The sequence below is a fragment of the Podarcis raffonei genome, chromosome 8 (genome assembly GCF_027172205.1).
Source record: "Podarcis raffonei isolate rPodRaf1 chromosome 8, rPodRaf1.pri, whole genome shotgun sequence".
NCBI classification, from domain to species: domain Eukaryota; kingdom Metazoa; phylum Chordata; class Lepidosauria; order Squamata; family Lacertidae; genus Podarcis; species Podarcis raffonei.
This window is the reverse complement of record NC_070609.1, coordinates 79,995,112-80,021,678: the sequence shown is the minus strand read 5'-3', so window position 1 is coordinate 80,021,678 and position 26,567 is coordinate 79,995,112. Positions and strand designations below refer to the sequence as shown.

The window sequence follows — 26,567 nt, the reverse complement described above, 5'->3', positions numbered from 1 at the left end:
GTGGCGCCCGCCATTTTGTCTCGCTGGAAGTCCCCATCTGATGTGTCTTGCGCCGTTGAACCCATCACACAACATTCATTCCCTACTAATAAATCTGCAACACTTAAAATATAAAGCCGGGGACATTAAATGAAATCTGGGGACATTCCAGGGATGGATTTTGTCCGGGGACGATTTGTAAATCCGGGGACTCTCCCCGGGAAACGGGGACGTCTGGTAACCATATCCTAGCAGGATGTGCCAAGGCGCTTCTTGATGGCATTGGCCCATCCCATGCTGTGCCCTTGATGCCCCATCTTGCAAAATGATCAACCTCAAGTGGAAACAGACTAAGTAAGGAAACTGGGAAGCAACACTTCAGTGATGGGCTGGGCTGTAAGAGGAGCCCTCTATTTTTATCCTAGTACTGTAACTCGTGCAAGACTCGAACTCGTGGGCATCCAATGAAGCTGAGTGCTGGAAGATTCGGGAAGGATTAAAGAAAGTCCTTTTCCACGCACTTCCCGTGTTAAACTATGGAACTTCCTCCCACTGGAAGCAATGGGGGCCACCAACTGGGATGGCTTTAAAAGGGGATTAGATAAATTCTTGGGGGATAAGGCTGTGCTTTGCCCTCCACAACTGGAACTGGAGGTGAGAGTTCTCATGCTTCAATCCCGCTTACGGATTTCACAATAGAGGCATCTGGTTGGCCGTTGGGAGAACAGGGTGCTGGACTAGATGGACCATGGGCCTGATCCAGCCAGCTCTTAACAGAGGCACCCAAAGGCTCCCCTCCTGCCAGGAAGTACCAGCAGAATCCAGCTGAAATCCTTCTGCAGGATAAGTGAGAATTAAGTGCTCTGCAATTGCTGTTATCTGTCCTGGTCATTAGCAATCTATCTGGGAAATAAATAAATAGATTGCAGTGGGCAGAAGTGCAAAAGAGAGAGAGAGAGAGAGAGAGAGAGAGAGAGAACAGGAGGAGGCGTATATATTGACAGGGGTGTTTATTGGGGGGTCTATAAAACTGCAGAGTTGAAAGGGACACCCAAAGGTCATCTGGCCCAACCCCCTAAGGTGCAGGAATCACAACTAAAGCATCCCTGACAGGTGACCACTTTGGGTCAGTCTGGATGATCCCCTGAGTCCCTTCCAATTCTTGGCGTCCAGTACCCAATGAGAATCTAACGAGAGAAGCCCCACGGGCACAGCCCTCCCCTGTTGTTCCTTTCCCAGAATCCGAGCGTTCAGAGGTAGACTGCCTCTAACCCTGGAGATTCTACATAGGTAAAGGTAAAGGGACCCCTGACCATTAGGTCCAGTCGTGGCCGACTCTGGGGTTGCGGCGCTCATCTCGCTTTATTGGCTGAGGGAGCCGGCGTACAGCTTCCGGGTCATGTGGCCAGCAGGACTAAGCCACTTCTGGCAAACCAGAGCAGCGCACGGTAACGCCGTTTACCTTCCCGCCGGAGCGGTACCTATTTATCTACTTGCACTTTGACCTGCTTTCGAACTGCTAGGTTGACAGGAGCAGGGACTGAGCAACGGGAGCTCACCTCGTCGTAGGGATTCAAACCGCCGACCTTCTGATTGGCAAGTCCTAGGCTTTGTGGTTTAACCCATAGTGCCACACGCGTCCCTTATTCTACATAGGCACCATGCTTATTTATTAGCCACGCACAGATCTATCCCTACAGGGATTTGTCTAACCCCCACTGAGCACCCTTGTAATCTATAGCGGTCAGGAGGAGGAGGCACCCTTTCTGGACACCCGGTCCCATAACGTCCTCCACCCCTGCTTCAGGTTCACCCCTAGCACACCAGGGCCTCGCCAGGACACATTTTTGCCACCAAGTTTCAGCTATGAAAAAAACCCCAAGAGTTCCCCTGAGCATGTGAAAACTGCTATTGCTGCAATCAGGGCATGCGTGGGGTCACAGTTCCAGGGTCAGAGACTGTGAGGGATGTGGGGCTGTGGCGGTGGGGTTGGATTCAGCGCCTCTCTCCTTTCCGTAAAGGAATATCCCTTACCCCAAGGTTCAGTGATGAAACCCTTCTGAGTCTTAAAGGGAGTGTGTGTCTTTGGTTGCTCTAGCTCTGCTGCCACCTGGGGACTTTTCAGCTTGCAGTGGTACCTCGGGTTACATACGCTTCAGGCTACAGATCCTTCAGGTTACAGACTCCACAAACCCAGAAATAGTATCTCGGGTTAAGAACTTTGCTTCAGAATGAGAACAGAAATCGTGCTCTGGCGGCACGGTGGCAGCGGGAGGCCCCATTGGCTAAAGTGGTGCTTCAGGTTAAGAACAGTTTCAGGTTAAGAATGGACCTCCAGAACGAATTAAGTTCTTAACCTGAGGTGCCACTGTACAACATTAAAAACACATTGCAGAAAACCAGTGATAAAAACGTAATAAAGCTGTAATAAAAAGCATACGGACAGATACGGGCATTTGAGAACCAAGGTACCACTGTATGTGATAAAGGGGAACCAAACCAGGGTGAAGGCGTCTTCTTCTATCTGTCCCCATGTCAGTTTCAATTTATTGGTTAGTTTTTCTAACAGGTCTGTCAGGTAAGAGCACCGAGGTCCGTTTTTTTGCCTACCGTGAAACGCGGTGTTTGCACTGCCAAACATTGCAGGGGGCAATTTGCAGGCGTTTGGCGCCGTTTTCGAGTGAATCGGACAATCTCAGAATTTTGGCAAAAACCGTGAACCCGCGGAGGGGCTGTTTGGGTTGTGTGTTTTGCATTTGATAGAAGACGCCGAAATAAGCAAACGGAAGCACCAGTAAGATATATCTCAGCTGCTTTTTATTTTGGGAGTAAGAGGGGTCCCGCAAAAGGCAGATCAGGTCATCATGAATGGTTAGTGATGGTCTGGAAGAAAACATGAAAAGTATTTTAGATATAACTCCTGTTCTAGAATTAGAGGCTGGGTATTAATGATAGCATCAAATTACAGGCAAGGGGAATTTAGCGGGGCAGCTGGTCAAAGGATGGACCCTCCCTGGAGTCAGATAATCGGTCAGGGAGCAAGGGATCTGAAGGGCTGACCCTCTGCATAGGATCTGTTGAACCCTTGCTTGAAACCAAACCGGTTTATTGTCGTTGTTTATGTATACAGCTTGCTGGGAGGGCTCTTAACACAGGCCTGCAGGAAGGTTCCTTCTGGTCCAAGGGCAGAAGGGAAATGGAGGCCATGTGCCAGACCTCCATCACTAAGAATAAATGCCAGGGCTTGCTCTCTCCTCCTCCTCCCTCCTCCTCTCTTTTCCTTTTGTGTCGTGTCATTTAGACTGTGAACCTGAGAGCAGAGATGATCTGATCGCTGATAACACACCCTCCAACATTTCTCTGATGAAAATAGGGACGTCCTTTTAAATAATAATAATAATAATAATAATAATAATAATAATAATAATAATATTTATACCCTGCCCATCTGACTGCGTTGCCCCAGCCACTCTGGGCAGCTTCCAAAATACAGTGGTACCTCAGTTTTTGAGCATCCCGAAAGTCAAATGTTTTGGTTTCCGAACACCGAAAACCCGGAAGTAATTGCTTCCGTTATCAAACGTGCTTCGGAAGTTGAATGGCTTCCACTGTGCATTTTTCATTTTTTTGCAACGGAACATGCAGCCAACCCTGTGTGCCTCGGTTTTCGAACGTTTCGGAAGTCGAACGGTCTTCCGGAATGGATTACGATTGAGAACCGAGGTACCACTGTATATAAAGACATAATAAAACGTTAAATGTTTAAAAACACCCCTATATCGGACTGCCTTCAGACAGCTCAGGGGTCGGATAACTCCGTAACCTCCAACATTTCACAGATGAAAATAGGGGTGTCCTGAGGGAAAGTGGGAAATTCCGGGATCAAACCAGAAACCAGAAGTACTTGTGTGCAAATGCTGTTTTGATTTCACATCCAGGGGTTTGGGAGGAAAAGGAAGCTTTGGAAAGGGGGCTCTCCCAAATTATTTTGGATTGTCACCCCGCCGTGCTGAAATACACTTCCAAGCATGAGAGCCACCGGGTGGGTCTCCTTCACAACTGCTTACTTCCTGAATCCAGGTCTCGAAATCGGAGACGCGGGTGAAGACGGTGGGTTTCTTCAAGGCGTTGCACCCCAAGGCAGAGACAAAGCTGGCGATGCCATGGACCTCCCATCTCCCGTCAGCAGCCTTGCAGTTCAGGGGGCCGCCGGAGTCACCCTGGAAAACACAGGGGAAAAAATCGGGGGGTGGGCTAGATGACCGCTGGATGTCCCTCTACAACTCCACGATTGGAAATAAGCTGTACAGCGAAAGTGCTGGAGGGGGAGATTGTGCTCAGGATGCGGCCCCTTTTAGCTGCTACCCTGAACCGAAGTCCTACCCCCAGATACTTTGCGCTTCTTTGAAACTTGGGGCTCCCCCAGGTTTTGCAGAGGCAATGCCATTTTTGCTAAATCAGACTCCCCGCTCAGAAAACAAGATTGCTCTTCTGGAATATACATACTTACCCACTCTACCGTATTGGCCGGAATATAAGTCACACTTATATTCCCCCCCCCCCAATTCCGACCGTGAATAGTTAAAGTGCGGCTTAAATTTGTGACCTTGCAAAAATTGGCTTTTACGATATCCCTGCTGAAACAGACTTACGGTGAAAAGGAAGAAAAAAAATATATTATAGCTTGAGGCTGTTGTGCAATTAATTCTAATGTCATCCATCACTTTCCTTCGTCTTCCAAGGGCCAAACTCCCATTTCCTCCCCAGACTTACGTTGCAGCCGGCACGGATGTCCCCTCCAGCGCAGATCATGTTTTGCCGGATGACACCTCCCCACCAGTCCTTCTGGTTGCAGTGTTGGTTGTCCACCACTGGAAGAATGGCCTGCTGGAGTTTGGATGGAAGGGGGCCATTCGCTGTGAAGGAAGGCGCAGTTGGTCAGGGGTCAGCGTCAGGGTGGATAAAAATCAATGATTTCTGTTTTTAAAAAAATCAAATACTGTAAATTGGATTTTTTTAAAATTTAAACTGGATTTTTTAAATTTAAATTTAATTTAAATTGGATTTTTAAAATAAAATGCTTTTGGAGGAAAGATCTTTCTAAAGATAGTTTTCTGTTTAAGTTACATTATAGTCCAAAGGCTGTTCATCAGGAAATAAGGATTTGTTTTAAGTTTTTCATGTGTGCTAAAACTTAGTCTAAGTTTTTTTCTTAACTGTTTAACCACATCAGTTAACAAACATGGATATATATGCTCAGTGCTTTTTTTTCTGGGAATACGCAGGGGTACACATATCCCTCAACATTTTGCGAATCTTTGTACCTTTGTCCATTTACTGTATTTCCCCCCGATTTGAACTATAAAATGGTGATTTTCTTGAGTACCCTAAACATTGTTGTTTTCTTTTATTCTTTTATGTTGTTTTTGAAAAATTAATAAATTGTTATACAAAAATAATAATAAAAGTCCACTATTAACAAAGAAAGAAAGAAAGAAAGAGAGAGAGAGAGAGAGAAAGAAAGAAAAGCAGGTGTTTTGCCCTTGCGCCCGTCCCCTAAACAAAAATCCCATTCCACTCCGTACACAAAGCTTGTTTATATGCATGCACCGTAGAATTGTTGGAAAGGACCCCCAAAGGGCATGTATTCTAACCATCTTGCGATGCAGAAATCGCAGCTCAAGAATCCCCCTCAGATGGCCACCCAACCTCCGGTTTTTTTAAAACCACTAGCCTCTGTTTTAAAACCCTCCCTCTCCAGGCCCCCTGCAGATAAGGGCGGAACCACTTACTGTACAGTCGTCCCCAGCCGCTGATGTAACAGGGGTAATCATTAGGCAACACTTCCCCTGCGGGGGGGAGGCACCCCAGCTGCACCGTGTTGCTCAGCTCGGCGGCGCGGGACAGCTTCATCAGGGCGATGTCGTTGCTGGACAGAGGCAAGCAGGAGAGAGAGTCAAGAGAGTGCGCTCTGGGTGGGGCAGCCCAGGCCAGTCCATAGGGCCAAATGTGGTTCTGCCCCACCAGCTTCAGTTCATCCAAACCCACTGGTCTGCCTTCTGACATCTGGGTCAAGGAATAGCCCTGCCTCTCCTCCTCCTCCTTGGTACAGTGGTACCTTGGTTCTCAAAGTTAATCCGTTCCGGAAGTCCGTTCCAAAACCAAAGCGTTCCAGAACCAAGGCACACTTTCCCATAGAAAGTAATGCAATACAGATTAATCCGTTCCAGACTTTTAAAAACAACCCCCAAAACAGCCATTTAACATGAATTTTACTATCTAACGAGACCATTCATACATAAAATGAAAGCAGTAATCAATGTAAGGTAAAGGTTAAGGGACCCCTGACCATTAGGTCCAGTTGTGGCCGACTCTGGGGTTGCGACGCTCATCTCACTTTATGGGCCGAGGGAGCCAGCATACAGCTTCCGGGTCATGTGGCCAGCAGGACTAAGCCGCTTCTGGTGAACCAGAGCAGCGCACGCAAACGCCGTTTACCTTCCCGTCGGAATGGTACCTATTTATGTACTTGCACTTTGAAGTGCTTTTGAACTGCTAGGTTGGCAGGAGCAGGGACCGAGCAACAGGAGCTCACCCCGTCGTGGGGATTCAAACCGCCAACCTTCTGATCGGCAAGCCCTAGGCTCTGTGGTTTAACCCACAGCGCCACCTGCGTCCCTCTAACACTGGGCAACAATTTTTTACTTTTTGAATGTTGTCTAGATTTCTACAACTGATTTAGGGTATTTTTGCACTGCTGAATCAGGAAATGGCATCCGTTTCTCTCCATCAGGCCAGGTTTTTGTGCTATGTTGATTTGAAAAAAATCAGATCTTTTGACAAAATCGATTACCGGTACATTTTTGTGGCATTATCAGCTGATTTTTGTCAACACATATCCTAAATATGTTTTTAAGAGAGAAAAAATGTTTTTCCAACAACATATATTGATTACCTGATAGAAACATCGATTACTGTAAACTGTATGGTGGGCATTGATAAAAGTAAAGGTACCCCTGCCCTTACGGGCCAGTCTTGACAGACTCTAGGGTTGTGCGCTCATCTCACTCTATAGGCCGGGAGCCAGCGCTGTCCGCAGACACTTCCGGGTCACGTGGCCAGCGTGACAAGCTGCATCTGGCGAGCCAGCACAGCACACGGAACGCCGTTTACCTTCCCGCTGGTAAGGGGTCCCTATTTATCTACTTGCACCCGGGGGTGCTTTCAAACTGCTAGGTTGGCAGGCGCTGGGACCGAACAACGGGAGCGCACCCCGCCGCGGGGATTCGAACCGCCGACCATGCGATCGGCAAGTCCTAGGCGCTGAGGTTTTACCCACAGTGCCACCCGCATCCCTTTGATAAAGGTAAGTACACGTAAATTGCATGTTGCTTCACCATTTTTCAAACTTCAGGGCTTGAACTTCCGTTTCTTGGAACTCCTGGAATGCTCAGCGGCAGGGAGGTCTCTCTTCAGAGTCCAACAGTAGTCAGCCATCATGACTGCGTCCCAGCGACCCTGATACCTGGTCTCCGTCTCTTTCATGTCCTGATGGAATCTCTCCCCCTGCTCGTCACTCATTGAACCCAGGTTCTCAGGAAACCAGTCCATATGTGAAAATAGGTAGTGCATCTTGATGCTCATGTTGCAGCCCAGGTTTCTGGAAGCAGTCAGCATGTTGTTGACAAGTTCTGCATAGTTTCTGGCCTTATTGTTGCCAAGAAAGTTCTTCACTACCAGAACAAGTGCCTTCCACGGTTCCAGTTCCACTTTGTTCATTGACTTTCCGAACTCTGGATCTCTGGTGAGCTGACGGATCTGAGGACCATCAAAGATGCCAGCTTTCAACTTCTCCATGGTCAATCCTGGAAAAGCCTGGCACAAGTAAGTGAAGCAGTCACCATCCTTGTCCAGAGCCTTGGTGAACTGCTTAATTAAGCCGAGCTTGATGTGCAGCAGTGGGAAGAGTATTCTGTCTCTGTCCACCAGAGGGTCGTTGACGACGTTCCTTTTTTTGCAAGGCACCAATTCCTCCCGCACAGGCCAGTCCTTCTTCGTGTAATGCTGAGCACGGTCCCTACTATTCCACATGCACAGAAAACATGGGTACTTGGTGAAGCCAGACTGTTGTCCCAACAAAAAGTTTACCATCTTCAGGTCAACACAAATAAACCACTTATGCTGATCATAACCAATTTTCTCCAGCACATACTTCACCCCTTCATAGTTCTCCTTCAGTGTACTCGAGTGAGCCAGGGGTTTTGATCCCCCAACTTTATGCTTTGCCGCACCAATTTATGGAAGATTTCGAGGTTTTATGACTTCAAACTGATCCCTTTTCGACATAATCACCCAGAACTATCGAACCTGAATACCTCTTGTCATTAAAATAATCATTTCCAATCAAAACAATTATTCGACATGGCATTTAACCCCCACCAACTTCTTCTAAAATGCTCCACACAAGCGTACATGTGAACAAAAATGTAAAAAAACGACATGTGGCCGTAACTCAAAAACTTGACCTGATTGAGCAAAACCAATGTGATTTTTGGATTCAGCGCATCAGATTCGTCCTAAATCAGCTGTAAAAACGCAAACAACAAATTTGTTGTTGACCAGTGTGTACTATAAAATAAGATAGCATTGTAGATGATGAAAATTAAAATTAATGTTTTTTCTTACCTGCACTGCTGATAGTCATCGTTTGGATGGGGGGGCTTTTATCCATTTCCACAGTCACACAATCAATCAATCAATCAATCACTAGCTGAACTGGGTTCCACACAGTCACAAAAACAAATGAACCGAAAAAGCCTCAAAAACAAAAACGCATAATAAAAAGCAAAAACAAAAGCGCCAAACTTAATCTGTTCTGGAAGTCCGTTTGACTTCCGAAATATTCAAAAACCAAGGCGCAGCTTCTGATTGGTGCAGGTGACCCGGAAACAATAGTCGACAGCCGCATCTGATGTTCGGCTTCCGAAAAATGTTTGAAAACCAGAACACTTACTTCTGGGTTTTCAGCATTTGGGAACCAAAGCATTTGAGAACCAAGACATTTGAGTACCAAGGCGTTTGGGAACCAAGGTACCACTGTATGCTCCAAAAATAGTAGTAGGAGGAGGATGGGGAGAAAAATATAACTGAGTTGGCTCTGCCTGTCATTGACTCTGGCGCCATCTGCTGGTCAGCTCCCTGACTTCCAACCCACCAATCCCAAGGGGCAACTGATAGGAATCTGGCCCTGAAGCTTCAACTGGCCCAGAATGCTGTTGCCAGACTAGAGATGGGTTTATTTATTTATTTCATAAAATTTATACACCGTTTGGGGAAAAAATATTAGCAGATTTTTTTCCTAAACAGTTTAAAAACATAATCACCACCATCATCATTAATTCAATTTATATAGCGTCGTTTATTAGAAGATCCCAGGGCGGTGTACAGTGGTACCTCGGGTTACAGACACTTCAGGTTACAGATGCTTCAGGTTACAGACTCCGCTAACCCAGAAATAGTACCTCAGGTTAAGAACTTTGCTTCAGGATGAGAACAGAAATCATGCGGCAGCACTGGGAGGCCCCATTAGCTAAAGTGGTACCTCAGGTTATGAACAGTTTCAGGTTAAGAACGGACCTCCAGAACGAATTAAGTGCTTAACCTGAGGTGCCACTGTACAACATTAAAAATACGTTGCAGAAAACCAGTGATAAGAGCATAACAAAGCCATAATAAAAAGCATACAGACAGATAATAAAACAGTCATCATAATAACAGTCCTCTCCCTCCCAGTTTCTCAGGCCTTAGATTATTTAAAGCCATAGGCCTGGCTAAAGAGGAATGGACCAGACCGCCCCTGCCCCCAAGATGGAGCCAGTTTTAAATGTTTGAAGTTTTATTCTGTTTTTAGTGTTCTGTTGGGAGCCTCCCTGAGTGGCTGGGGAAGCCCAGCCAGATGGGTGGGGTATAAATAATAATAAAATAATAATAATAATAATAATTATTATTATTATTATTATTATTATTATTATTATTATGGGCCACAGCTCACTTACCCACAGGCGGCACAAATGGAGATCCATTTGGGGTGCACAAAGATGTCATTGGAGTTCACAGGAATGCGCTGCTCACTTCCTTCTTCTGCATCCATGTCATATTCACCTACCACAACTTGATATGTCCGGGATTTGCTGTGAGAGTGTAGGAGAAACACAGAGAAGAGGCCATCATAGAATCATAGATTTGTAGGGTTGAAAGGGACCAAACACCACCACCTCCGCAATGCAGGAAACCTAGCTAGCAGACGGCCATCCAAACTCTGTTTAAAAGCTTGCAGCTAGTGAAGTAGAGTCCACCACTTCCCAAGGGAGACCGTTCCACTGTCAAACAGCTCTCCCCATCAGAAAGGTTTTCCTAAAATTTAGTCGGAAATTCCTTTCTTGCCATCTGAATCCATTGATTCGGGTCCTATCCTCCAGAGCTGCGAGACACAAGCTTGCTCTGTTTTCCACCTGGCAACGCTTCAGATATTTGAAAGTGGCTCTCAGTCTCCTCTTATCCAGTCTAAACGAACCCAACTCCAGACCCTTCTTGGTTTCCAAACCCTCCATCACCCTGGCCGCTCTTCCCTACACACCTTGCAGCTTCTCCATGCCCTCCCTAAACTGTGGTGCACCCAGAACTGGACACAGAACTTCAGGTGGGGACTGTATCGTATACACACAAAGTATCAAATGTGGTGACAGTAATAATAATACAACAAAACAACAAAACCACGCGCTGGCTTATAAAACCAAATTTACTAGAATAATAGCTAGAATAGAGATAGCCTTATAACCATTCAGACAACAAACATACTAAGGTGCCATGCATAGCTGTCAACTTACAGATTTGAAAATAAGGGACCAGCAGCCTCGAAAATAAGGGATCAGCAGCCAAAATAAGGGATCAACAATTACTTTGATAAAATACATATTTTGTTGCATGCAAATGGCTTTAGATACCTATTAGGTCCATAAATTACCATATAGCATATATTCAACAACAAAAAACAACAGCAACAATTTGTTGTTGACAAAGGACAGCTGGACATAGAAAGGGCCCCATTACCTTCAGTAGCTTATTTAAGGGACATCATCAATAAGGGACAGCAGCGGGACATGGAGCTGGGCTAAGGGACTGTCCCGCCAGATAAGGGACGCTTGACAGCTACGGTGCCATGTGCAAGACAAAGCCTGGACATACTATAAACATGGAGTAGATAAATGTACAACTCTATCTTAACAATTACAGAAAGGTAGCCGTGTTGGTCTGCCATAGTCAAAACAAAAATTTTTTTCCTTCCAGTAGCACCTTAAAGACCAACTAAGTTAGTTCTTGGTATGAGCTTTCGTGTGCATGCACACTTCTTCAGATACACTTCAGATACACTAGTGTATCTGAAGAAGTGTGCATGCGCACGAAAGCTCATACCAAGAACTAACTTAGTTGGTCTTTAAGGTGCTACTGGAAGGAATTTTTTTTTTGTTTTTTCAAAGCTGTTTTTCAAAGATTGAACTGGATGAGATGTTCTTCAATGGGTCTTGAGTTGGAAACACAAAGCCGTATGAATGGATCAATCATCGGTAGGCAAATCAAAGCCACTACACTGAGGAGAATAATGCAAGTGGGCAAAAGGAGACCTGTTCTCTGGATATATTACAGGTTTCGCTACACGCTTCATCAGTCCAAAAAGCCAATCATAGAAAACGGTTTGCTCAGGGCAAAGAAAGTATTCACAGGCACAGGATTGACCAAGGCATTATGAGGCATGACCATCCCATGTCACCTGCATCCCTGAGGGAAACGGATAGAATACAAAATGGACCTGTTCACCTGTCCGTAAGGCAACCATCTCCTTCTGCCTGTAAACACACACACACACACACAGACACACACAGACACAGACACACACACACCCCAGTGCCCACCCCTTACGGCCCACATGAGAACTTACGAGATGCAGTGGGCGGCAGTCATGACCCAGTTGGGGGCGATGAGGGTGCCCCCGCAGGTGTGGCGGAATTCACCATCCTTCTCGTACTGGAGGGAGATCTGAGGGAAGGCAAGAGAGGCGGCGGGGAAGGGATTAAGACGCCATCCTAGACACAGATCTGTGAAGGGGATCAGAATTTACTGGACAGTGACAGCGATCAGGTTGCGATGAAGGGGGAAGGTTGTTACTGCTATAAGAAAAAAACTGCTCCTTTTCCCTTATGGGGTACCCAAGAGCCGTATAGAGTCCTTAAGTGGGTTCCCTATCGGTAGGAGAAAAGGGCCGACAAGAGAATATTGAGAAGCAAAGCGGCTAGTAAGCCTGATCTTTATTCAACTGTTGCAACAGGGTCCTCACTCACCACACGCAGGAGCGAGGAGTGACCCAGAACAATGGTGCGCAAGCCCTTAGATAGACTTTTGAAATTGCCCACCCTTTAGCTGAAGTAAAAGGTAAAAGGAGCTCACCCTGTCACAGGGATTTGAACCACCAACCTTCTGATCCGCAAGCCCTAGGCTCTGTGGTTTAACCCACAGCGCCACCCGTGTCCCACAGCTGAAGACCACCCAACCCAAAACATCATACATGCATCACAGAAGGAGGCGGTCTACAGCAGAAATCCTGTTTGCCAGGATACCTGATATTGGTCACTGATTGCATTACCTGGGCAGCCTGGCCATTTTTTGTGTGATGGTTAATACTTTGAGTTCCTGAATCCAGGTCACAGGCTCACCCTATTCATACACAAATACGCCCTTAAGACAGGATCTGCAAGCAAAAGGACAATGGAGAGGCTTTTCCCATTTCCTCCCTCCTTGCAGAGAAATATATTGAGGTCAGTTTGGGAGAGTCAAAATGGCTTCAGAATTGCTCTCCTGTACTACAGTGGTACCTCGGGTTAAGTACTTAATTCGTTCCGGAGGTCCGTTCTTAACCTGAAACTGTTCTTAACCTGAAGCACCCCTTTAGCTAATGGGGCCTCCTGCTGCCACTGCGCCACCACAGCACGATTTCTGTTCTCATCCTGAAGCAAAGTTCTTAACCTGAGGTACTATTTCTGGGTTAGCGGAGTCTGTAACCTAAAGAGTGTGTAACCTGAAGCATATGTAACCCAAGGTACTACTGTATTTCAGACATATGGTTTATATACTTATGCATCTGTTTGCCTTGTACATTTATGAATTTTTTAAAATATATTTGGGACCTTAGAATTCTTATAACATCTCTAAATTTGGGTTGTATCCCAACTGAGCTCTTAGTGAAGAGAGCCCCTGTTGCACTAACTTCCTGCTTGTGGGCTTCCCAGAACAGGCATCTGGTCGGCTGCTGTGGGAACAGAGCACTGATGGGCACCCCTTTGCATACCTCCCAACATTTCTCCAAAAGCGCGACATTCCGGGATCAAATCAGAAACCGGGACGGCTTCTGCAAATCCAGAACTGTCCCTGGAAAATTGTCCCTTGGAGAATGAGCCTTGGCCTTGACCCAGCAGGCTTTGCTTATGTCTTTATGGCTATTACTTCCAATAGGTATACTCTGAGTAGGATGAGCATTGGATAGGAGCCAGTGAGTATTTTATGCCATTGGATGCAAAAGGTTTGGAGATATTCCTCTAATTAAGTGGTATATAAGTTGTGTTGTTGATGTTGTTGTTGCTGCTGTTTTTTTATTTTAAAAAACAGATCTAAATGTGGCACAAGATAATAGAAGGATAGCAGCTTTCTTACCTGCCAAGGCCAGCTGTAAGGGACGGCGTCTTCACCATTCACCACCCTGGCATTGGGGGTGTAGATAGGTGTTCCACAACTGGAGGCTGTGGGGAGAAGTCAGTGGTGCCTGTGAGTTGTGGGAGAAAGGAAGTGTTGCGTTCTGAAGGTAAAGGAAGGACTGGACCCTGATTAAAACAATAGACACGAGGCTTGACCAGCAAGACCTTTGGGAGACAGTGCGCTTGCCACTCCGTTTTTATTAACAAAAGAACTTTTACATAGTGTTTGTAAGAACCAATCAGATTTCATCTAAGCATTTCAAAAATCCCCACGTGGGGACAAAGTCAGATCAGAGGAAGCCTCTTAACTACAAAGAACTATTTCCTATTTGAGCATGCATTTAGGCTAAATAAAACAGGAACAAAGGAGGAATGCATTTAGCAAACCCCGGAGGTCATAAAAGGAAATACACACCTCCGTGTGAACTCTGTTTCCTGGCCCTAAAGATTAACAAAAGCTACAGCAAAGCTACCTCCTTATCTTTAGGTATCTTTATGCCTGGTGAAGCAACTGGTCTGTGTAGAAGGCTTATACGTGACTGTCAGGCATAGAGAAAATGGGGCAGAGATGCAGAGGCTTGTGGGATTGAATCAGAAATCACGTCAGTGACTCAAGCCCAGTCAAAGCAATGCTTTCACCGCTGACACAATGGCTTGCTTCATTTTTCATAATTCCTCATAGCAATCCCACATGACCACCACAGGAAGGAAGGAAGGAAGGAAGGAAGGAAGGAAATCAGAATTGTAGGATTGGAAGGGACTCCAAGTGTCATCTTGTCCAACCCCCTGCATAGCTGTCAACCGTCCCTTATTTGGCGGGAAAGTCTCTTATCCCAGCGCCGTGTCCTGCTGCTGTGCCTTATTGATGATGTCCCTGAAATTTCCCGGGTTTCAAAGGAAGCAGCTCCTCTCCCTCCTTCCCTGCCGGCCAGGGAGGAGGGAGGCTCCAACTGTGTTGCTTGGCTGCGTTGCTCACCCAATAAGGAGTCTAAGAACGACTGCGGGGTGCAGCTTGCATGCCTTGTGCTGATCAAATCAGCCGCGTTGCCTGGGGACTCGCCTTTGCTCAGCGCTTCCCAGCGGAGAGGTGACGGTGGTTTTCCTTGCTGCATCCCCTTTGCCGGGTTGCTGCGCTGTGGGAACCACCGCTTGAGGCTTTGTTTGGCTGCTGGCTGGGCTTTCTGGCTTTGGCTCGGAGGGGCTCAGAAGTCGAACACCCCTGTGCTCTGAAAATCCCTTATTTTGGCTGCTGATCCCTTATTTTTGAGGCTGCTGGTCCCTTATTTTCAAATCTGTAAGTTGACAACTATGACACCCTGCAATCCAGCCATCACAACTAATAATATACAAGCAATTACTAACAGTCACAAAAACAACCCCACTTGCTCTGAAGCTTTCCTCAGTTTCAAGCCTCCCTCTGATGGAGGTCTGATTCAGGAGACAGCACCACAGCAGATGGAGTCCAAGTAACAGGCATGCTCTGGCCGGCCCTACAACTAGCCAGGTGGCAGATTCTGGGTGGCAAGCCCCTGAGACTAACACCGGGTTTAGAATGGTGCCGCACATGGCACTGAGTTGAGGGGGTGAAGAATTTTAACAGGGAGAAATGTAAAGTATTGCACATGGGCAAAAAAAATGAGAGGCACAAATACAAGATGGGTGACACCTGGCTTGAGAGCAGTACATGTGAAAAGGATCTAGGAGTCTTGGTTGACCACAAACTTGACATGAGCCAACAGTGTGACGCAGCAGCTAAAAAAGCCAATGCAATTCTGGGCTGCATCAATAGGAGTATAGCATCTAGATCAAGGGAAGTAATAGTGCCACTGTATTCTGCTCTGGTCAGACCTCACCTGGAGTACTGTGTCCAGTTCTGGACACCACAGTTCAAGAAGGACACTGACAAACTGGAACGTGTCCAGAGGAGGGCAACCAAAATGGTCAAAGGCCTGGAAACGATGCCTTATGAGGAACGGCTAAGGGAGCTGGGCATGTTTAGCCTGGAGAAGAGGAGGTTAAGGGGTGATATGATAGCCATGTTCAAATATATAAAAGGATGTCACATAGAGGAGGGAGAAAGGTTGTTTTCTGCTGCTCCAGAGAAGCGGACACGGAGCAATGGTTCCAAACTACAAGAAAGAAGATTCCACCTAAACATTAGGAAGAACTTCCTGACAGTAAGAGCTGTTCGACAGTGGAATTTGCTGCCAAGGATTGTGGTGGAGTCTCCTTCTTTGGAGGTCTTTAAGCAGAGGCTTGACAACCATATGTCAGGAGTGCTCTGATGGTGTTTCCTGCTTGGCAGGGGGTTGGACTCGATGGCCCTTGTGGTCTCTTCCAACTCTATGATTCTATGAAAATTGAGAAGATCCGTTTGGGGTGCCAGATTTTGGCTTCGCACAGGGCACCATTTTAACGAAAGATTAGCAAAGTCCAACTCTTTGCCAGAGGACTTGCCCATAGGTGCTTCCTCTCACGTCTCTAAGCTACCCTACTTCTTGCCCTGAATAATTATCCCATTGCTGGTATCGAAGTAATATTCGCCTTGATACCTCATTCGGTTGGAGCATGGTGCTGATAACACCAAGGTTTCTTCATTTTTTTAGCAATTTAATCTTTACTGATTTTATTTTTAAATATTAGGTCCCTTCACCACAAAAAGGACAAAAGGGGGAAAAAACCAGATCCCATCAATTACAAAGAAAATGTTACATGTAAAATAAAATTCTTCCATATGTTGAGACTTCCGTCATCCTCCGTATGGTTCCTTTGTTTCCTTGTCGACTGCATATTTGTATATCCTTTAACTTATCAATATCAATAATCTTTGTAGTATATAGCATTGCAGAAGTTAATCCAAGCATGTCAGAGATTTCATATGAGAACAATGTTCTTTTAAATATGGTCTGAATAAATCCCATTCTTTCTTAAACTTTTGGTTTGTCTGGTTCCTAATTTTCCCTGTCATCTTTGCCAATTCTACATACAGTGGTACCTCAGGTTAAGAATATGATGCGTTCCGGAGGTCCGTTCTTAACCTGAAACTGTTCTCAACCTGAGGTACCACTTTAGCTAATGGGGCCTCCCGCTGCCGCCACACCGCCGGAGCACGATTTCTGTTCTCATCCTGAAACAAAGTTCTTAACCTGAGGTACTATTTCTGGGTTAGTGGAGTCTGTAACCTGAAGCGTACAGTGGTACCTCAGGTTACAGATGCATCAGGTTACATACGCTTCAGGTTACAGACTCCGCAAACTCAGAAATATTGCTTCAGGTTAAGAACTTTGCTTCAGGATGAGAACAGAAATCGTGCTCCGGCGGCGTGGCGGCAGCAGGAGGCCCCATTAGCTAAAGTGGTGCTTCAGGTTAAGAACAATATCAGGTTAAGTACGGACCTCCGGAACGAATTAAGTACTTAACCCGAGGTACCACTGTATTCAAATAATTTAACCTGCCACTCCATTTTAGTTGGTATTTTATCTCCTTTCCACCATTTAGCTATTAACATTCTCACGGCAGTAGTTGCATACATTAATACCTTTCTCAGTTCCTTGGGAATATCTGCATCAATGAAGCCTAAATGAAAGGATTCCAGTCTTTGTCAAGGTTTCAGGTTCGATCCCCATATGGGACAGATGCATATTCCTGCATTGCAGGGGGTTGGACTAGATGACCCACATGGTCCCTTCCCGCTCTACAATTCTAGGACTCTGTGATTCTAGGCTGCCAGTCCAGCCAGCTGGTAGGAAGGTAGCCTAGGGCACCTTGTCCTTTGCATCAAGCTGCAAAGTATCTTGGGCTAAGTCATGGCCAAGTGGAGTCATGGGTGGGGCAATTATGGGCCTCCGTGTTTTGAAAACAGGATGCTGCAAAGGCTGTCCCTGTTTTGGTTTGGGAAGTGCTGGAGAGAAAAGGAGTCCCTCTTGCACGTTTAGAGGCAGGGTGGGGCGAATGGTTCGCTCTCACACATTGCATGAGCAGGATGAGAGGAAGAGAGAGATTAAGACCGACTGCAAGAAGTTGTTTCGATGCATGCTGAATGTTGGACGATTCAGGAGGGATAATAGAAAGTCCTTTGCACAGCATGTAGCTAACCTATGGAACTCCCTGCCACAGGAGGCAGCGATGGTCGCTACCTTGGATGGCTTTGCAAGGCAAATTCGTGGCTTTATTTGACAAATTCGTGCTCCGCCGTCACAGAGGCAGAATCCCAGTTGCTGGAACTGGCTGGAGGGGAGAGTGGCTCTTGTGCTCAAATCCTACTTGCGGGTTTGCAAAATAGTGGCATCTGGTTGGCCACTGTGAGAATAGGATGCTGGACTGGATGGGTTGCTGGCCGGATCCAGCATAGCTATTTTTTTCGGGGGGGGATGCATACCCCTAAACATTTGATGAATCTAAGTTTGGCCTCATTGGGGGGCAGTATTTCAATATGAGTAGGAAAATTAGAATACCCCTAAACATTTTTTTTTTTTTAGGAAAATAGAAAGGACTGGCTCTTCTTATTGGTTTATATTAGACGGAGACACACACACACACACACACAGAGAGAGAGAGAGAGAGAGAGAGAGAGAGAGAGAGAGAGGATCTCCTGGGTGCTGTGGCTTTCCCAATTGCCAAGGCCATATTAAAAACTAGGATATGGCACATAGATCGCCAGGAACTAATCTCAGCTGCGGAAAAAACATGTTCCCCTCTTTATTTTCAACTCTCTTGGGCGCAGGAATTTAACCTTAATTATTTACAATTTTTGTTTAACCCGCAAGAAAGAAGGGCTTTTTCGCTGGCTAGGTTCAATTCTAATCCTTCTAACCTCCTTTGGGGTAGGTTTGCAGGTATGGCAGAAGGAGATAGGATCTTCCCATGCGATGCCCACCTGGTAGAAATTCTAGCTCACATGGCCCTTAAATGCAAAATGTATGATGATCTCCGCCAACAATTTTTAGACGATCTATGTATTCCATATACATAGATCCATATAGTTAAAGCTATGGTTTTCCCAGTAGTGATGTATGGAAGTGAGAGCTGGACCATAAAGAAGGCTGATCGCCGAAGAATTGATGCTTTTGAATTATGGTGCTGGAGGAGACTCTTGAGAGTCCCATGGACTGCAAGAAGATCAAACCTATCCGTTCTTAAGGAAATCAGCCCTGAGTGCTCACTGGAAGGACAGATCCTGAAGCTGAGGTTCCAATACTTTGGCCACCTCATGAGAAGAGAAGACTCCCTGGAAAAGACCCTGATGTTGGGAAAGATGGAGGGCACAAGGAGAAGGGGACGACAGAGGACGAGATGGTTGGACAGTGTTCTCGAAGCTACCAGCATGAGTTTGACCAAACTGCGGGAGGCAGTGGAAGACAGGAGTGCCTGGCGTGCTCTGGTCCAGGGGGTCACAAAGAGTCGGACACGACTAAACGACTAAACAACAACATGTATTCCAACATGGAAACCAGAGACAGAGGTTATACGCTTCTTATTACAGGGAGAGACCAGGAGCTCACCAAGACAGTAGCTAATTCCTCTATTTTATTTTTTTGCCGCCGAAGTACGCTACAGGATCCTGCACTTGCTGGAGACCCACAGAGATGCAATAGATTACTCGCCTCTTCTTCCCTTTGGCAAATGACTGTACTGTTGAAATGGCGACGAGATCGCACTGGCCTATTTAGTCTGAATGTTTGTAAGTGATGCCAATAAAGGTTTGGTGATGATGATGGTGAGAGAGAGAGAGAGAGAGAGAGAGAGAGAGAGAGAGAGATTGATTCTTACCACCAGCCACCAACAGAACGGGTATCAACAGTGCGAGCATCTTGACTGGGAGTTGCTTAAAGGCGCTGTGAAACTTTAAATACCTCTCCTTATCAGTAGCAGGAAGTTTGGGTGCCCCGCACAGGTGTTGAATTCTCTCATTGCCAGCACCCAAGGCCATTTGAGGGGAGGTCAGCCAGGCAATGGAAGGGGAAAAATCTACCTGCTCTTGGGGTGGGGAATCGTAGAACTGCAGAGTTCAAAAGGACCCCAAGGACCATCTAGTCAGCGTCCCTGCAATGATGCTGGAATCAGGCCTTTTGTGTGGTGGCCCCCTACTCCTTGGAATATATTCCTGAAAGAAATTGAGAGACAGTGTGGTGTAGTGGTGTAAGGGTTGGACTAGGAGAGACCAGGGGTCAAATCCCCACTTGGTCATGAAACTCGCGGAGTGACCTGGCAAACTGGGTGGAGGAGAACTGTGTCTGCTGCCTTGATTTCCTTGGGGGATAGAAGCTGGGATATAGACATGATACAGTGGTACCTCGGGTTACATACGCTTCAGGTTACAGACTCCCCTAACCCAGAAATATTACCTCGGGTTAAGTACTTTGCTTCAGGATGAGAACAGAAATCATGCGGCGGCAGCGGGAGGCCCCATTAGCTAAAGTGGTGCTTCAGGTTAAGAACAGTTTCAGGTTAAGAACGGACCTCCGGAACGAAATAAGTACTTAACCTGAGGTACCACTGTACTGTAAATATGCAATGCTTTTTTCTTTAAAAAATGTTTAGCGGTACTCTCATTGTGACTCAAGAAGAACACCAATTTATAGTTCAAATTGGGGGAAATAAATACAGTAAATGGACAAAAGTACAGTGGTACCTCGGTTTAAGAACGGCCCTGTTTATGAACTATTCAGTTTACGAACTCCGCAAAACCGGAAGTAGTGTCCTGGTTTGCGAACTTTACCTCAGTCTAAGAACAGAATTCAAAAGGTGGAAGGGCACCAGTGGCAGGAGGCCTCATTAGGGAAAGTGCGCCTCGGTGTAAGAATGATTTCCGTTTAAGAATGGATTAAGTTTGTAAAGCGAGGTACCACTGTACAAAGATTCACAAAATGCGTACCCCCAGAAAAAAGCACTTTAAATATGTAATAAAGACATTCAAAGCAGTAATTTGGGAATTGCAGGGGGTTGGACTAGATGACACTTGTGGTATATAATATAATATAATATAATATAATATAATATAATATAATATAATATAATATAATATAATATAATATAATAATATAATATAATATATATAATATATTATAATATAATAATAATTAAAATTAGACAAGTCCCTTTGTACTGAAACCTCCCTCTCGCAGCAAGTCTTTTAAGGAGTTGTTTCTGGTTGGTTAAAAAAAAAAAAGACTATCTTATTTTGGCAATGCCATTTTAGGGGGGAAAGTGAGAAGAAGAAGCAGTTCGTGATTTCTGCTCAGCTACAACTTTGGCATTCTGGGGCTGAAATTAAGCCCCCGATGGCAGGGGCGTGGGAATCCAAGATCCGCTGTCTCCTTCTGTCGTAAGAGCTGGAAAAATTAAAAATTTCCACGAAGGTGAAACGCCCTTGAGAAGGAGAACAGGTGTTTGGGGCAGCAGGAATCTGTTAACAATTAACCCTTGTTCAAAAAGAGACATTTTTGCACAAGGACTAAACCCCGCCGCCAACCCAACTGCCACGTTCTCAAGGTGCCGATAAAAACCAGGGGAAGGCCAAGGCTGGATGCAAGACCTTGATTGATGGCCTGCTGGCTGCAGGCTGGGGAAAATGATGTGCAAGATAATTTTCGCCCTCTCTCACTTTGGAAACTCTTTGGGTTTTCTTTCTAACCCAGGAGGGAAATGAGCATACTGGTTCTAAATCATTCATGGGAGTGTGTCCTCTGCTGTGTCTTTGAAAGGCCCAGAGTCAGCTGCATGTATTTTTTAAAAATGGTTTTTATTGGTTTTACAAAACAAATCTCACATTTAACACATTAAAATTTCAAATTCAAACAAGATTCTTCCGAATCTTGCGACTTCCCTCCTCCCCTCTGTGGGTCCTTGATAACTCAAGTGTATATCATAATTTCTCCACATTAAAGTGCTCCAAAGTCTCTGTAATGTTGCAGGAGTTGTTGAAAGCCTGCCAAAGAGCTCAAGTGATTACAGTGTTCTTTTAAGTACAGCTTCTATTTGTCCCATTCCCTACTGAAGTTTCGATAGTCCTGATTTCTGACTTTCCCCGTCAGTCTCACCATCTCTACATATTCTAATATTTTCATCTGCCAGTTCGCTTTTGTGTGTTGAGAACTTTCAACCTCCCCCTTAAATAAATTCACACAAGACTCAAATTTTGCTTTGGTTTTTGGCAGAATTTTAGGTCGCAACTTTATTGATTACAGCAAGTGACTGGTTGCATAGTGTTATGTACTGAAGTTCTCACCCTGGGCCAGCAGGGGGATACTGTTGATAGTTTTCACTCAGGTCCACATATGCAAATAAGGAATTGAACGTGACGTGACGTTCAGTGATTGGATAGTTTCAGAAAGTTGTTACTGTTGCGTTGTAGTGGAGCTCTACATAAGCAGGCTGGTTGAACCCTTCAGTTCAGTTCTGTCCTGGGTCTGTGAATAAACAAGAGCTGTTTGAAGAATCGCTGTGTCGTCTGATATGTTCACCCACAACTTAACACATAGGCTCTGGTTCGACTAGCTCCCTGCACCCTTGCAGGTAGCGCTGACCCAGGGCACCAGCCTAGGTCAGACTAGGGTGAACATCTGGATAAGCGGAAAGCCGGGAGCAGGCTATCTCCGCCACCCAAATGACCCCCTGGACTCAGGCACGGGCACAACCCCCATCACAGGGTTGACCAACCCATCGAGTCCCTGGATTCCTTTAACGGAATACCCTTCACATAGGGATGGCGAGAGCGTTCTCCCATCCCTATCACCTGAACCAGAGCCTATCCACAACCTTACAAGTTGTGACGATTTGCTACGCGGCAGGCGAAACCCAATGGCAACAGCCAATCAGCCAAGTGGGGAAAACTCCTGCTGTGCCCCTGTCCCAACGACAGACGTCACACTACGGCATAGCAAGGACAAGTGCACAAGCCCTAAATATAGAGAGAGGTGGGCGGGTGTTCCGATGCATGCACCGAAAGAGGAAGCTTTGGGTCACGTGCATAGGTATATATAGGTCCCTTGATCCATTTAGCCTGCATCCCATTGGCCTGATTGAACCCTGCATCAAGGGACCTACCAATCGGGTGTTGCGGCTATCCAAATGTACCCACCTACAACACAGGGTTAGGTTGCCAGGACCCGCCGCAACACGTGCCCTCCTTAAGGAAGGACCCGATTTCTTGGCATTTTCTCTTTCCACCGCTGGGCAAAGCAGCGTCCTTGCAGCTGTGGCCACGGACATAAATAGTCTTCTCAAATCTTTCAGTTTAGCTGCACCTAGAATTCCTTAGAGAAAAGCTTCTGGTCTTTTAGCAAATGTTATTTTGAACATTTGCTTTAATTCGTTATATGTCATTTCCCATAATTCCTTTATCTTCTTACAATTTAACAATTTTTACAGTTCCAACATACATTCGAATTGGTGCTATACATTATCGCTAACCTACTGGGCGTTAAGTACCAACGGCACATCACCTTTGTGTAATTTTCTTCCAGCATGTAGCACGCTGTAAATTTCAAATCATTCTTATGCTGCCAACTGTATATTATATCCAAAATCTCTTGCCCAGTGAATCATTACGGACTTAACTTCTTACCGGGTCTTCTGCGTGTAAAGTAGGGGTTCGGCCACAGAGTTACAGGGTCCCACTAAAAATAAAGTAAGATTCTGCCGCTCAGATAAAGGGCAAATTTAAACTGGAGCAAAATAAACTGCCTTATGCTGAGTCTGACCCTTGGGCCGTCTAGCTTTGAGGTTGAATCCTGACAAGACAGAAGTACTGTTTTGGGGAACAGGAGGTGGGCACGTGTGGGGGATTCCCTGGTCCTGAATGGGGTAACTGTGCCCCTGAAGGACCAGGTGCGCAGCCTGGGAGTCATTCTGGACTCACAGCTGTCCATGGAGGCGCAGGTTAATTCTGTGTCCAGGGCAGCTGTTTATCAGCTCCATCTGGTACGCAGGCTGAGACCCTACTTGCCCACAGACTGTCTCGCCAGAGTGGTGCATGCTCTGGTTATCTTCTGCTTGGACTACTGCAATGTGCTCTATGTGGAGCTATCTTTGAAGGTGACCCAGAAACTATAACTAATCCAGAAAGCAGCAGCTAGACTGGTGACTGGGGGCGGCCGCCGAGACCACATAACACCGGTCTTGAAAGACCTACACTGGCTCTCAGTACGTTTCCAAGCACAATTCAAAGTGTTGGTGCTGACCTTTAAAGCCCTAAATGGCCTTGCCCCAGTATACCTGAAGGAGCGTCTCCACCCCTATTGTCCAGCCTGGACACTGAGGTCCAGTGCCAAGGGCCTTCTGGCGGTTCCCTCACTGCGAGAAGCCAAGTTACAGGGAACCAGGCAGAGGGCCTTCTTGGTGGTGGCACCTGCCCTGTGGAACGCCCTCCCACCAAATGCCAAAGAGAAAAACAACTACCAGACTTTTAGAAGACATCAGAAGGCAGCCCTGTTTAGGGAAGCTTTTAATGTTTAATACACTATTGTATTTTAATATTCTGTTGGGAGCCACCCAGAGTAGCTGGGGAAACCCAGCAAGATGGGTGGGGTATAAATAATAAATCATTATTATTATAAAGAATAAAATTAGTATAGCTCAGTATTGTCCACACTGACTTGCAGTGGCTCTGCAGGGTTTCTGGCAGGGAGTCTCTCCCAGCCCTACCGAGAGTTGCTGCCAGCGATTAAACCTGCAACCTTATTCCACATTTGTAAGAACTCAAGCTTTTAGGGTGCTATGAAATTCCCTGCCTGTTGATATTGCTCAGGAATCTTCACTGTACAGTGGTGCCTTAGTTCTCAAACACCTTGGTTCCCAAACGCCAAAAACCTGGAAGCAAGTGTTCTGGTTTTCTAATGTTTTTCAGAAGTTGAACGCCCGATGCGGCTGCTGGCTATTGTTTCCAGGGTGCCTGCACCAATCAGAAGCCGCGCCTTGGTTTTCCAACATTTCGGAAGTCAAACGGACTTCCAGAAAGGATTAAGTCTGGCGCTTTTGTTTTTGCTTTTTATTTTGCATTTTTGTTTTTGAGGCTTTTTCAGTTCATTTGTTATCGTGACTGTGTGGAACCCAGTTCAGCTACTGATTGATTGATTGATTGATTGTGTGATAAAAGCCCCCCATCCAAACAATGACTATCATCAGTGAAGGTAAGGGGGAGGGAATTTTAACTTTTTATCATCTACAATACTGTCTTATTTTATGGTATAGCACATTGATTATTGCTTTCATTTTATGGATCAATGGTCTTGTTAGATAGCAAAATTCATGTTAAATGGCTGTTTTGGGAGTTGTTTTTAAAAGTCTGGAATGGATTAATCCATTTTTGCATTACTTTCTAATGGGAAAGTGTGCCTTGGTTTTGGAACACTTTGGTGTTGGAACAGACTTCAGGAACGGATTAAGTTTGAGAACCAAGGTACCATTGTATTTTATTTTATTTTTGCACGTGACAAATATTGGAGTACAGTGATACCGCGGGTTAAGAACTTAATTCGTTCTGGAGGTCAGTTCTTAACCTGAAACTGTTCTTAACCTGAGGTACCACTTTAGCTAATGGGGCCTCCCGCTGCCGCCGCACAATTTCTGTTCTCATCCTGAAGCATAGTTCTTAACCCGAGGTACTATTTCTGGGTTAGTGGAGTCTGTAACCTGAAGCGTCTGTAACCTGAAGCATCTGTAACCTGAGGTACCACTGTATCTGAGAATGGCCATTTCTCATCTGCCATAACCCCTGCCCCACCCCGGCATCCTCCTCCTTGCCTGGGCAGTTATGCAAGGGCAGCTCTGGGGACAGGTCCAAACCATACATTTAAAGCACATTCTGCACACATTTTAAAGGTAAAGAACCCCTGGGCGGTTAAGTCCAGTCAAAGGCAACTGTGCGGTTGCGGTGCTCATCTCGCTTTCAGGCCAAGTGAGCTGGCGTTTGACGGCAGACAGCTTTCCAGGTCATGTGGCCAGCAGGACTCAACCGCTTCTAGCGCAATGGGACAGAGTGCATGGAAATGCTGTTTACCTTCCTGCCACAGCCATACCTATTTATGTACTTGCATTGGCGTGCTTTCAAACTGCTAGGTTGGCAGGAGCTGGGACAGAGCAACGGGAGCTCACTCTGTCACGGGGATTCGAACCGCCAACCTTCTGATCGGCAAGCCCGAGAGGATCAGTGGTTTAGACCACAGAGCCACCCACATCTCATTTAAAGCACACATTTAAAGCACATTCACTGCCTCAAATATTGGGAATTATTGTTTGTTAAGGGTAGAGGGGTGCAGGTGGTGCTGTGGTCTAAAGCACAGAGCCTAGGGCTTGCGGATCAGAAGGTTGGCTTTTTGAATCCCCACGACGGGGTGAGCTCCTGTTGCTTAGTCCCTGCTCCTGCCAACCTAGCAGTTCGAAAGCACGTCAAAGTGCAAGTAGATAAATAGGTATCACTCCAGCGGGAAGGTAAACGGCGTTTCGGTGCGCTGCTCTGGTTCGCCAGAAGCTGCTTAGTCATGCTGGCCACATGACCCCGAAAAACTGTCTGCAGACAAACGCCGGCTCCCTCGGCCAGTAAAGCGAGATGAGCGCTGCAACCCCAGAGTCGTCCACGACTGGACTTAACAGTCAGGGGTCCCTTTGCCTTTAAGGGGGCTGGGAATTGTAGCTTGGTACAGGGGTAGACACAGTTCCTGGGGAAGTTATGTGTTTTCGGGCGGGCAAGTGAGGGCTGGCAGAGGGCACAATGGGGTTGGTGGTGCCCTCACTTGTCCTGATGGACCACCCTCTGCCTCAGCGACTGTCAGACATTTTCCCAGCTGA

At 46.1% G+C, this 26,567-nt stretch overlaps 1 protein-coding gene across 1 annotated transcript; it reads right to left on the bottom strand.

The window, feature by feature from the left end:
- Positions 1-2,788: 2,788 nt before the first annotated feature.
- Positions 2,789-16,338, bottom strand: LOC128420340 (proproteinase E-like). Its single transcript, XM_053401944.1, has 8 exons — positions 16,284-16,338; positions 13,741-13,826; positions 11,975-12,072; positions 10,035-10,169; positions 5,772-5,908; positions 4,753-4,895; positions 4,047-4,199; positions 2,789-2,862 (listed from the first exon to the last, which is right to left on the bottom strand). The coding sequence occupies exons 1-8, from the start codon at positions 16,336-16,338 to the stop codon at positions 2,842-2,844; spliced, it is 828 nt and encodes a 275-aa protein (XP_053257919.1). The 3' UTR covers positions 2,789-2,841.
- Between the last annotated feature and the right edge of the window lie 10,229 nt (positions 16,339-26,567).

Bases quoted from the DNA above. Each gene is read 5' to 3' on its own strand.
- LOC128420340 (XM_053401944.1), bottom strand. From the start codon at position 16,338: ATGAGGTATCAAGGCGAATATTACTTCGATACCAGCAATGGGATAATT. The intron at 5,909-10,034 runs GTAAGTGAGCTG...GCCTCTGTCCAG, and splicing joins TCCATTTGTGCCGCCTGTGG to CAACGACATCGCCCTGATGA. The intron at 2,863-4,046 runs GTAAGCAGTTGT...GTTTTCTTCCAG, and splicing joins TCGAGACCTGGATTCAGGAA to ACCATCACTAACCATTCATG.